Source organism: Pelmatolapia mariae, linkage group LG3_W (genome assembly GCF_036321145.2).
Source record: "Pelmatolapia mariae isolate MD_Pm_ZW linkage group LG3_W, Pm_UMD_F_2, whole genome shotgun sequence".
NCBI classification, from domain to species: Eukaryota; Metazoa; Chordata; class Actinopteri; order Cichliformes; family Cichlidae; genus Pelmatolapia; species Pelmatolapia mariae.
The window spans coordinates 5128402-5140782 of NC_086229.1; the positions used below are offsets into that span (position 1 = coordinate 5128402).

The 12381-nt window shown below is 44.7% G+C and overlaps 1 protein-coding gene across 2 annotated transcripts; it reads right to left on the reverse strand.

The window, feature by feature from the left end:
- Positions 1 to 1685: 1685 nt before the first annotated feature.
- Positions 1686 to 11221, reverse strand: LOC134624168 (sodium/potassium-transporting ATPase subunit beta-2-like). 2 transcript variants are annotated; one of them, XM_063469149.2, is made up of 10 exons: positions 10991 to 11221; positions 4813 to 4941; positions 4608 to 4712; positions 4431 to 4510; positions 4200 to 4325; positions 3992 to 4051; positions 3863 to 3889; positions 3611 to 3706; positions 3081 to 3516; positions 1686 to 2890 (listed from the first exon to the last, which is right to left on the reverse strand). In XM_063469149.2, exons 1-9 carry the CDS (start codon positions 11094 to 11096, stop codon positions 3352 to 3354), a joined length of 894 nt encoding a protein of 297 aa, XP_063325219.1. In that variant the 5' UTR covers positions 11097 to 11221; the 3' UTR covers positions 1686 to 2890; positions 3081 to 3351. The 2 variants fall into 2 exon arrangements, with proteins under 2 accessions (XP_063325219.1, XP_063325220.1); XM_063469150.1 differs by lacking the exon at positions 3863 to 3889.
- Positions 11222 to 12381: the final 1160 nt, after the last annotated feature.

Here is a 12381-nt window from a genome sequence, read left to right on the forward strand (position 1 = left end):
CAGTTACATCCATCAGTACCACTCCAACCACCTGTACTTCTTAAACAGTCATCTGTCATTTGAGTTAAAGCTGTGTAATCCCATTAATCCCATTAATATTAATACCTTTAATACCAGAACCATGAATAATGTTCAGTCTCAAATGCAGAATCAACATGTTTCTCTCTATTTTACTTTTGTAATAGAAACCAGGAGTTCCACTACCCTTACTTGTATTTGTATTACAGGTACAGTTTGAGTGATTGGTATAAGAATTTTTGTGTTACCTCAGCTCAGGCACAGGTATCAGAAGGAAAAATACAAAAAATACAAAGAAAATACAAAGAAATAAAAGTAAATATATATAATACATAAATAAAGTGAGGTGATGCACTATATACAACGGTAGCATACACAGTATGTGATTATGGATATGGTTGTGGAAATATGCAGGACATAAACTATATAGCTTAACATAACTATTGTACCACTACTATTCCTATGTATAGACATGTAGACACTAAATATACATACCTGCACATGTCCATACACATGGAAGGTCCATTATGCATGAAGTGGTGACCGTGGATGTTCACAGTGTCCAGTGACTTATGACATCATGATTGAGGAGTTATAGAGTCTAACTGCTGTTGGGATGAATGATCTGCGAAAGCGCTCCTTCCTGCAGCGAGGGTGTTTCAGTTTCTGACTAAAGGAGCTGCTCAGCACACTCACAGACTCATGCAGTGGGTGATGTGGTTTGTTCATGATGGATGTCAGCTTTATTAACATCCTCCTCTCACCAACCACCTCCACAGACTCCAGAGGACATCCCATCATGGAGCTAGACCTCCAAACGAGTTTGTCAGTCCTGCTCCTGTCCCTGTATCCACTCCACCAGCAGGCCACTGCATAGAAAATAGCAGATGCTACCACAGTGTCATAGAATGTCCTTAACAGAGTCCTGCAGGTATTTAAGATTTATTCAAGAGCTAGAGAGATGGTACGTGTAGTTTTAGAAATTTGAACAGAAAAGAAGGAAGTCAAAATTATTGGATTTGTGAAGTTGAACTTAATAAACGGTTCTAAACGATCAGCTTGTTTCATTGATAACGGCTCGATGAGTTATTCTGTGTTTGATCCAAGCTTCAGATACTGTAGCTGTCCTGATGTCGTGGAGATGGACCCTCACTCCTCCAATTCTGGCTCACCTTTAATAACTCACTACAGGTAGTTGTTTGTGTAGCCTGTTTGACTACAGGATGTGTGGTTTCCCTGTCAACTTCAGGTTTAACTCACATCGTACCTGGCTACACAGTCATGGTAACCATGGATACACTACTGTCTTAAAAACATTATATCAAAGTGTTTGTTGTTTGTGAAGACGCAGTACTGCAGGGTTGTCAGCAGGTGGCAGTGTTGAATGGTCACAGTGACATGTAGTTATTATGGGCCGTCTGGTTGTGATGCATGGCTGTGACCAGCAGAGGGCTCACGGCGCACCTCTGTCTATAACTCATGCTCTTATATAACTGAGGCTCTTATGTAAAACACATGAAACAGTCTCAGCACTGACAGAAAACTCATCCATCCTCTGGGAAGATGCTTGTCTCCATGACAACATCCTCAGGAACACATCACTGCACAGGTCAAACCAGGAGACACCCCCCCCCCCCCCCCCCCCCAAATGAAATACACATAAATAGTTTTTTGTTGTTTAATTTCTTGCTTTTTTTAATGTGCTGTTTGAACACAAGGACATTTTCAGGCAGGAGAAATCAACCAGTTACAAGCAGGTAACAGTAGATGACACCATACAGCAGGAACCTCTGATTGGCCAGGCCCTTTCTTTAAAGGAAGACAATTGGTGGACAGGAGTACAGGTAAGTGGGGGTGTTTCCCCGACGGAGCTGAGGACACTGACTGTATGTGTGTGTGTGTTGTCATGCTCAGCCCCATGGTGGAAACAGAAACACACATACAAACAAATAAATAACAAACAAAAGCAAACATTAACGACTTCCTACCTCGTTAACTAACCTAACTCACCCAGGTGAGCACTAATTGATTTTCTAACTAAGGAGCCAATCAGCTGCAGCCACACAAAAAGGAAAAGAAGAAACGAGGTGACATCATCACACTAAAGCTGCGGGAATAGAAACTAAAGCTAGCTTCCGATTGGCTGTGAGTTCAGCTGTTTCCGTGGCAACAAACGAGGAGACATTTATCATGGCCGATAAGACAAACCAGTTAGTGAACTGGTTTGTGGTTTCTGGACTGGGAATGATGTAGAAGATGTGCTTCATTATCAGAAAATTGAGAACTGACTCCAGACTGGCTGATTGATCAGTGACTATGAGGTCATTAATTACTGTGATTGGTCCTGATCGTTTTTTCTGATGACACAGCCGTGAAAGAAGGTGACGTCAGACAGGGAATCAGAGTTGATGTCTGAGTGTTTCTGTGTTCACATGTCTCATCTCTGACTTATTTAAAGAATGTCAGTGTAAACAAACACGTTGTAAACAAAAAAATAAATAAACAATCAATAAAGTGTACATTAAGGGATCAATAATTCTCTCTTTGATTCATGCAGACTGATCCACCATGGAGGTGAACACTGGCCTGTCACCGGCCTCCAGTGGCAGTGACATCAGACTATGTGTGTGTGCTGATTGGTCGTTTTGAGGATGGGTGTGTCTGAGTTAAAGCTGCACCGAGGGGTCCAATCAGAGAAAGAAACTGGGTGTTTACAACTACAAGGGAATCCACACTTTAAACAGTCAGTGAACGCACTGTCATCATGGTCAGTAATTGCATCATGACCTGGTCAGTGATCATCATCACGATCATCATCATCATCATGGTCACTGAATGCTTCATAATCATGGTCAGTAAACGCATCATGACCCTGGTCAGTGAACGCATCGTCATCATGGTCAGTAACTGTATCATGGCCATGGTCAGCGAACGCATCGCGATCAGGTCAGTAAACGCATCGTGGCCATGGTCAGTGAAATCTTCATAATCATGGTCAGTAAACGCATCATGATCCTGGTCAGTGAACGCATTGTCATCATGGTCAGTAAATGCATCGTGACCTGGTCAGTGATCATCATCACGATCATCATCATCATGGTCACTGAATGCTTCATAATCATGGTCAGTAAACGCATCATGACCCTGGTCAGTGAACGCATCGTCATCATGGTCAGTGATTGCATCAAGACCTTGGTCAGTGAACACGACATGGAAATATAAAATACAGCTGGTCAGTGTGAGGCTGTGACAGGAAGTGGAAACATCTGGATGAGTGCAGCTTTCACGTGTTTGTGTGTGTTTCTGTGTGTGTGTCTGTGTCAGTGTGTGTGTCTATTTGTCGTTGATTCGGAGTTTGAAGGAGATGCGTCCGGCGAACTTGTCCCTGTCACTGCCGGCGGCGAGCGTGTTGGAGGTCACTTTACACTCCACGTTGATGTCAGTGTTCAGAGAGGCGTTCAGGAACTTCACGGCCACTAGAGGCTGAGTGTAGTTCACCTGAGACAGTAAACGCATCGCATGTCAGTATTAGTACAGTATTCTGTGTGTACTGAGCATGTACCTTAGTGTGTACTGAGTACTGAGTGAGTACCTGGGCCTTCTTGCCGTAATACGGGTAGTACATGAGGTTGAAGGTCCCATTAGGAGGATAATAAGCCAGAGGTCCGATCTTGTCGCTGTCCTCCCTCTGCACACAAACACACTGATCAATACTTCTGATTGGTCGTCAGTAAGCTTCAATAACCTGTAACTGGAGGTTACTAACACGTAACTCTGCTGTGATTCTGTGATGGAGGCACTAAGGGACTCTATCATGATCTACTTCCTGGTCTGCTGGTCTTACCCACTCATTTTCACCCACTCTGTACCTCTGAGGATGGAGACGACACAGGTGAGATGAAGACAGGTTCACAGACAGACAGACAGGTTTAATGGAAGACAGACAAGTTTACAGACAGACAGGTTTACAGACCTTTGCTGCACAGGTGACATAAGGAGACTGTCTGTCCTTCCCCGGTAACATCCCGATCACCTGCAGCAGGTAGAAGAACAGCTCGTGAGAATGTCATTGGAGGGTTTGAGGTCTCTTTTGATTGGCCGCTTCCTGAAACCTACAGACTGGAAGGACTTTGCAGTAACACTAGAGTGTAACGGCTTAACATGGGGGTCAGAGGTCATACCCGGTTCAGTTTGATGAGGATGCAGGGCTGTCCTTTGTCGTAACCATAGAAGCGATCCGAAACCCCCGAACACTCCTCCAACACCGTCCGATTGAACTGACAGGAACGTTTGGGATTGTTCCTCACCTGCAGAGAGAGCCAGGTGCAGGTCAAACAGGTGTGGGTCAGACAGGTGTAGGTGAGGCAGACAGGTGTAGGTCAAACAGACATGTGTAGGTCAGACAGGCATACCTCTCCGCTGTCCTCTTGGATGAAGTACTCGTCAGGTGTGCATTCATCGTTGGTCTGAACCTGATAGCTGTCGTTGTACACTGCAGACACATAGGTACAGACACAGGTGTGACAGGTAAGTGGGCAGGTAACCTTTCAGTTATATTGATAAGTTATTAAAAAAGGCGGGGCTCTTACGGGACAGGAAGGAGTTGAGATTGTGGACGAAGCCGTCCCAGCTCTCGGTGTCTGAGGTGGAGAACGTGATCTCCAGCTGGTTTCCCTTTGGGCGAATCATCATCCCTGAAACAGGAAGCAGGTCAGCGCTAACCAATCACAGCTGAGCCTCATTATCTCTGTTGATAAACCCCACCCCTCTCTGTTGTAGGTGTGGTGTCCTCACCTGGAGTGGCCAGCCGGTCCTGCCAGGTGGGCTTGTAGTCGTCGAGCGTGAGCAGCATGATATACATGGTGAAGGCGAACATGCCCGCCAGAAACAGGTAGAAGATCAGGTAGAAGAGCAGGATCAGCCCTGTGGAGGGAGGTGATACCATGGTTACTCAGAGCACAGCATGCCCCTCCCCCCGTTCCCTCCCCTCCTCTAATGTCATCTTTATAATCCTCTTGTGCTTAGCCCCTCCCCCACCCCTCCATTCATACTGAAGTAGGTCATCGGTGTAAGGGGGAGGAGGAGGTACTGTAATCTGCTCAGCCTCTGTTCCTCTTCATCCATCGTCTGATTCCAGCTGACCTCAGAGGGGCTATGATGGTCACATGACAATATCTATGGCAGACTCAGAGGCTCGCTGCCATCATCCAACACTAAGAGAACAAAGAGGTGAGAGACTCAAACGCTCACTGAGAGCCTTCATTTCCTCGTCAGACAAAACACCTGGGAACACTTGCAGGTGACCCTGATGCTACAGTGGCAGAGAGCTGGTGGAGAACAAACAGGTCCTCACTGTCCTGTATGTCCCCCATGACTGATTTCATCACAGTAGATGTCTTTCTGAAAGTGCAGTAGCTACGTTTAAGGATGCAATATACCCACTGTTGTCATCTTCAACACACTGTGCAGCTACGGGAACACTACTCCAACAGAGGTTTTACTTGTTCACTGTGACAGCCAGTGGGCTAGCCTTGCTTTCCTGTCGCCTGCCTCTTTCAGGTATCTAGTTGGTGGAGCTGACCCAGTTTCAGATGCAGCACACCTTAGTAGGCCAGTCCCCAGTGTGTTATAAAGAAACTCTGACAGAACATCCAGGTCTCCTTCTTGGCTCCTTATGCTTCCCTGGGTGATCGAGAACGTAAAGAAACATTTTTAAAAATGATTATTCAAAAAATGATTTAATATGGATGCAATATGAGCAGAGTTTTACAGGCATAGCGCAGAAGAATGTAGCCTCATAGGTAGTGTAATCTGTGCTGCAGGGAGAATGAGTGGCGCTGCCCCTTCCGTTATGTGTGTGTGAGTGCAAGGGAGGGAGAAAAAGGAGAGTAAAAAGTAAATATACACTGCAGACATTGAGTCTGTCCATCATAGTCTGGTATGGTGTCTCCCTCCTAAACAGTTGACCTGTCACACTGCTTCACATTGCTAGACTGCAATTGTACTTTATATACACTCTATCGTATTCATTTCCGTAATCCTGTATTTTATGTATATAGAATTATTATTTTGTTGGTGCCGTTTACATGTTGTTGTGTTTTACATTGTTGTGCTTCAGAGACACCATGGACCGGAACCAAATTCCTTGTATGTGTTTGCACATTAGGGCTGCCACGATTAGTCGACTAGTCACGATTACGTCGACTATCAAAATCGTCGACGACTGATTTAATAGTCGACGAGTCGTTTGAAGCTTTATAAGATCACAAAAGACGCAGGAATAAGTAGTAGGATTTAAGAGTGTAATAACGGACTGAAACAGAAGATGGCAGCACTGCAGGTACAAGGATGCCAGCTGCGGTTAAACCCCGAAGAAGAAGAAGTAGCTCTGTCCCAGAATTCATAGCGCAGCCCAGCTCAGTTTCCAACAATGGCGGCAGCTAGTTAGTTTTAATGTTACTCTTATTATTCTTTCTGGGTCACAAAATAAACTTTTAACATATTTTCAGGCGAGAATGTAACTGTGTAAACCTCAAATATCTGCTCAGTTTATCAAGACACCACATATTTTCAAAAGCGCTCCGACGTTTTCGGAGACGTCTGTTACCCACTAGCTCGATAGCTAGCCGGGGCAAGGCTCACTAGCGCCCGTGAGAACACCGGACTCCCGGCAAACTGTTTTCAAACCCACCGCCGTCTTTCGCTACTCAGGTTAAACATACATAAGTCAATTAGATAACTTAAAATGCTATTGTTTGGTTTTTTTAGTATTTTATTTGTTCCTGAGTAAATCGGTTTGGCTGAGATTAAAGTTATAGTTTTTACACAGCTGAATAAACGTCAAGCAGACAGCTGATTATTAGAAGTGTGAGATGCTCGAGAATATACTCAGGTGTCCTGTTATATTTTAGATAGCAAGGAGTTTATTAAACTTCACCAAAACAGTCTGAAAATTTCATTAAAATTTAATAAACTATCATCTTGTCTTTAGTTTAGCACATACCTTAAACACTTAAAGCTGTAAGCTAATGATAGTTATACAAGAGCAGATGCATGCTGGTGCAATAAACTGTACGTTTTACGTCCATTGGATGCATGATCTGATTAGTCGACTAATCGCAAAAATAATCGGTGACTAGTCGACTATCAAAATAATCGTTTGTGGCAGCCCTATTGCACATACACCAATAAACGCGATTCTGAAATATAATAAGAAACCACTGCAGCCAGTGCAGAGTACGAGACAAGCCCAGTTGTAAGTAAGCTATTAAAACTCGACTGTATGCTGTGTTCACTGCCTCCAAAACAGAAAAGTTAAGTTGGGACAGCCTTTCAACACCTCTAACTTTCCAACAGTAGATTTTGACTATACCACTCTACCACGATAGAGCATGTTGATGGTGTCATCTAGCTGCACCTGTTTTGGTTGAAAGCATTGCAGCGGCTGCAAGCAACATCATCTGCAAATTATGCCGGGTGACAGTAAAAGCAAAGAGACAAAACACGTTTCGGAACATGAGGAAAGCCAAAAACTGCGCTTCCTCCACTTCTGTACCGTTGATTCATTAATGCTGAATTCTCTCGCAGCTGCTCTGTTCCCATGTTGTTGCAGTATATTAATGACTAACTTTCTATTGTGGATGGATTATCTCAGTTGTTTGGTCAGGAACTCCCATCCTAACTTTTATTGAGTGGAAAAAGGTTAGCGTTCATCCTCCAGCTTCACTGTGTTATGCTAACATAGCTGTGTCCAGGGGTCGGCAACCCTAGGCACGCGTGCCACCGTTGGCACGCGAAGGGTTAACTGATGGCACGCACAACCATAGCTGGACTGACCATCAGGCATTTGCTCGGTGGCCCGATGATATATATATTTTTTTTTTTGTAACCGTATAAACAATGAGAGGTGGTGGTTTGGCCAGATGCTGGCTGGTGTGTAAAAGTAACTCAGTTGTTTGGTGGTGGCTATGGCGGAGCTTCCACAGATTCAGTAAAATTAACAAGTGGTGGAGGCCAGCAGGTGGATGAGGGAAGGGGAGGCAGGAGGAGCAGAGACCCGAGGCGGCTGCCAGTCCGAGTGTCAGGTGAACTGAACTTCAGGTAAGAAGTTATGACCTGCAGTCTATCTGGGTCAGATATAAACCAAGTTTAGGTGGAGTTTATTTTCGTTGTGCTGACTTTTTACTGTCAGTTACAATAATTCGTACTGCGTGCTAACTAGCATGACGGAGTTTCTATACAGCTGGGTGGGTGCTATGATGTTACTGATAGTGAACTTTATTTTATCCATAAGGTTAGTTAGTGGAGTTGCCAACCGTCCCATACAAACGGAATCGTCCTGCATTCAGAGAAATTATTACGCGTTTCGTGTTGAGCTGAGAAGGAACACAGTTTGTCCCGGACTTTAGCTAGAATGAAAAGAAAGCTGGATTTATTCTGTCGTTACGCTGCACATCTGCATCTTCTTCTCCTGTCATTCTCTCCTGCTTCTACTTCAATCATGAAACTGATCAATGATCAGCTGATCGGCTTTTCTCTCTTGTTTATTTATCGCCCACTTTGCGCCAGAAAGAGGAAACCGCCGGATGTCGCACTAAACAACAGCAGGTTGTTTAAGCTTGATCAGCTGTTGTTAGAATTTATTTAATATTAATTTCTAGTATCAGCTGATGTTTGCTGGAGCCACAGCTGTAAAGCTGCTGGTCATGATATTGGTTTGTATATCTGGTGAGAGGGAAACATGAAGATGAAACCAGGAGATGTCCTTACTGAATCATCAGAGCTGAACAGGTGATGGAGAAACAGGTTTACCTTTTAGGTGACATGAATGAGTTGAAGGGAAGTTATGAACTGTTTCTGAGAGACAAATAAAACCAGGATCCTTTTTCTATGTAGCTGACAGCTGGTAACTGTGCAGGGGCGGGTCTAGCAAAGTTTTGCCAGGGGGCCAGGTAGGGCATTAACAGGGAAAGGGGGGCACAAAGAAATACTTTCTTATTCTGATTTAAAATGTCTGGCTGTTATTAAATAATTATCTGAAGCTTAAAACCAAAGTTTTTAAATGACGTAAAATGAATAGAAATCATACATATAACAACAAGACTGTACATCACTGTCACTGTCACTTTCTAAACTTCCCTTCATGTCTAAAATTTTAGACATGAAGGGAAGTTTTATATACCAGCCAGCCCAACTTCAGTAACCCTACAAACCTTACTGCTGTTTAGTTTTCTGTCTTCATTTATGTTGGAAGTGATAGCAGAGCTGTGTGTACGTCTTGCAGACGTGTTTCTTCACTATGACCTCTGACCTCTGACAGGAGCTCAGAGAAACACTGTGTCACTGCTGTGAACCGGTACTGTGTGAATGAAGCTGAGGTGACTGGTCCTCACGCTGGGTTCCACCCAGAGCACTACCACCCCTCCATCCTTCCTACAGACCTTCCACAGAAACTCCATCAGCTCTGTCCAAACACACCTTGTTCCTTTTCAGAACAATCTAGAACCTTCTATAACACTGGTACCCCCTCAAGGACCAGCTGAAATCATTCATAACAAGAACGTCTCCAGCGACCTTCTGAAGTCTCCCGAGTCTAACTGCCTGATTCTGGATGTTTTGTCTCCACCCACTATGGTCATGTGACCAGTAGAGTGACTACAACCTCCATCTGAGTCAGTGACATGTTGTACTGTCCCTTTAAGAGTCCTCAGGAGCACACTAAAGCCAACATATCTGCCCGTGTGTGAGTCTGTGTGTGAGAGAGAGTGTGAGTGTGTCTTAATCTGGATTAAACAGACGAGTTTGATTGGATGGTAATCTGAACACAAACACACACACACACACACACACACACACACAGACACACACACATTAAAGAGTGACCTTCATACAGGACATGGCTGTCAGAGGGCGAGCGAGCATCACTCTCACTCAGAGAGAGAGAGGCAGTGCCGCCACCATCACTGCTTCAGTATTGGGCATCATGAGAGTCAGCTGATCAGAGCTGATCAGGGTTATCAGTTATCAGCCTTCACTGTAACAGAATCAGACAGACGTTCCTCCTGATGTTTGATCACATCGATTATCAGTAACTGAAGTCTCTGACTGTATTGATCTCTGAGTCCACCTGTGACACAGTGAGCTGATTGGACCGTGGAACAGATCACCTGAGGATGGAGCTCTGAGCTCACAGACACACCTGAAAACAGCTGGAAACAGCTGACTCAGTCTGGGACAAACCAGATTTAAACATGTAAGACAGCCGAGGTGCAGACCAACAGAGCTTTCATCCAATCAGAAACAGCCTGGGACGATCACCTGAATGCATCCAGGTAAGCAGACGCTCAGGCAGTGTAAACAATGAGATTCACAGCACCTCCTCCCCACGTGTGGAAAGACAAAGGGAGGCGAGGTGCAGAGTTCTGTGGTGCTATAAACATATAAACGGTCTCATCTTAAACACTATCACACACCAGAAAAATAAAGTACTCTGTGTACTCTGTGTGTGATCTCTGCTGTGAGTGAGACCAGGAGCAGACACTAGGACAAATCTAACAAGCCACGTCACCTGTGACAGGCAGGTACACCTGGACAGGTGGGAGCACCCTGCTGACATCAGGAGCTCAGGTGTGTTAGTCCCGTCCTCAGCAGGCGTTCACAGGTAAACCCAGTGCTAACAAAGCTCCAACAGTCATTGATTATAATCAATACAACACATCAGTTCAGAGCTAAAACATCATCACGTCTGCCCTGAGGGTCCCACGCCACAGTTTGGAAACCACACGCTTTAGTTATCGATTAACCGGCTGCCCTCTGCTCCGATAATCAATAATCAGAGTGTGGCTGATAAACGGACCGTTAGCAGGATCGATCCGTGTGATCACAGAGTCAATAATCAGATGTGCGCGTGCACAGATACCGTGAACACACGAAACCGATCCGCGGACACGCGCGCGGACTCCATGATACTGACCCCAGCTGGCGGCGGTCCGGCCCAGCAGCTCGTGCGTCCTCGGGTTCCAGAAGAATTCCCGCCACTCGCTCGAGCCCTTCCGGTCGTCCTCCTTAGAGCCGGACATGATGGAGCTGACGGAGGTGATGGAGGTGATGAAAGACGAGGTGATGATGGAGGCTCTCCAAGTCCCTGGTGACGAGGATGCGGCTGACGGAGCGCGCGGACACTCTGGGATAAACTCCTCCCCTTCAGCGCCCGCTGACGTCACCGCCCCGCTCGCCAATCGCGGCGCAAGGAGACCCCGCCCTCTGCGGGGACAGACCCTGACGTCATGGACCGGACCGTGAGGGGGAACGTGACCGTGACGTCACTCACGTGTACCATAACCAGCTGCCGATCGACTGAGCAGACGTCATCACGCACGGCCAATTTATTAGAAACACCTGAGGACTGTAATCAGAATATTTTAGTAATCCCTGAGGAAATGACGTGTCACAGTACAAATACTACACATACCACAGGTTAGTATATAATTTTACTGATATATTACCCACAGATATTTTACACAAACTGTGTGTACAAATACTACAGGTTCATAAATACATGTATGTGTTAGTTATGATGATGCTGACTACATATGTGTTTGTAGTCATAAATCATAGAGCAGCTGATTTCGTCAGAATCAATAAACTCAGATTCATCCAAACAAAAATTGTAGTTTTTCTTTTAAATACTACGACTTTACAGAAGTGTGATGTATTTAATGTAGTTACATTTTGACACTGGCTTTACTCAGTTTGTAGATGTTTGCCATAGACTGTATCCAGTGTTTAGCTTACAGTCAAAAAATGATTAAGTTTTCCCCACTCACAATACCAATTAGTTCCCTAAACTTACAAAAAGTGTTTTTAAAATGTTGTCTTATTTCTTTAAAGTTGTATCTGAGTAACAGTTCTTACAGTGTGATCCAGTGCAGTACGCCAGCTATGGGACCAAAATGTAACTGTGACGTATTTGAAGCAAAGACAATATATTTAACATTTAAAAAGGTAAAAACAAATCATAAACATAAATTAGCCAAACTGTAGTGGTATTTTAGCACCTGTTAAAAGACGTGCAGCAGCATTACTTTGGACTGACTGGAAGCGATGGAGAGACGGGTGTTGAAGGCCAGTCTAGATGTGGGACGGCATGTAGCTGCAGACGAAAGCTTTATCTTTAAAGCAAACGTGTTATTATCATATGACTGATAAAACAGCTGGATCTCCTTCTCCCAATGACTGCAGAGCCTTCAGCCTCCACCAGTATCACAGTAGTCTGTACAGTTTAAAAGCTCACGGCCAGCTGAGTGCTGTATCCCATCATGCACTCTGCTCAGTAAACATGACAGAGCTGAAACAGAGTATGTC

Bases quoted from the DNA above. Each gene is read 5' to 3' on its own strand.
- LOC134624168 (XM_063469149.2), bottom strand. From the start codon at position 11,096: ATGTCCGGCTCTAAGGAGGACGACCGGAAGGGCTCGAGCGAGTGGCGG. The intron at 3,707-3,862 runs GTAAGACCAGCA...GTTTGTGTGCAG, and splicing joins GAGTGGGTGAAAATGAGTGG to AGGGAGGACAGCGACAAGAT. The intron at 3,517-3,610 runs GTACTCACTCAG...TTACTGTCTCAG, and splicing joins ATTACGGCAAGAAGGCCCAG to GTGAACTACACTCAGCCTCT.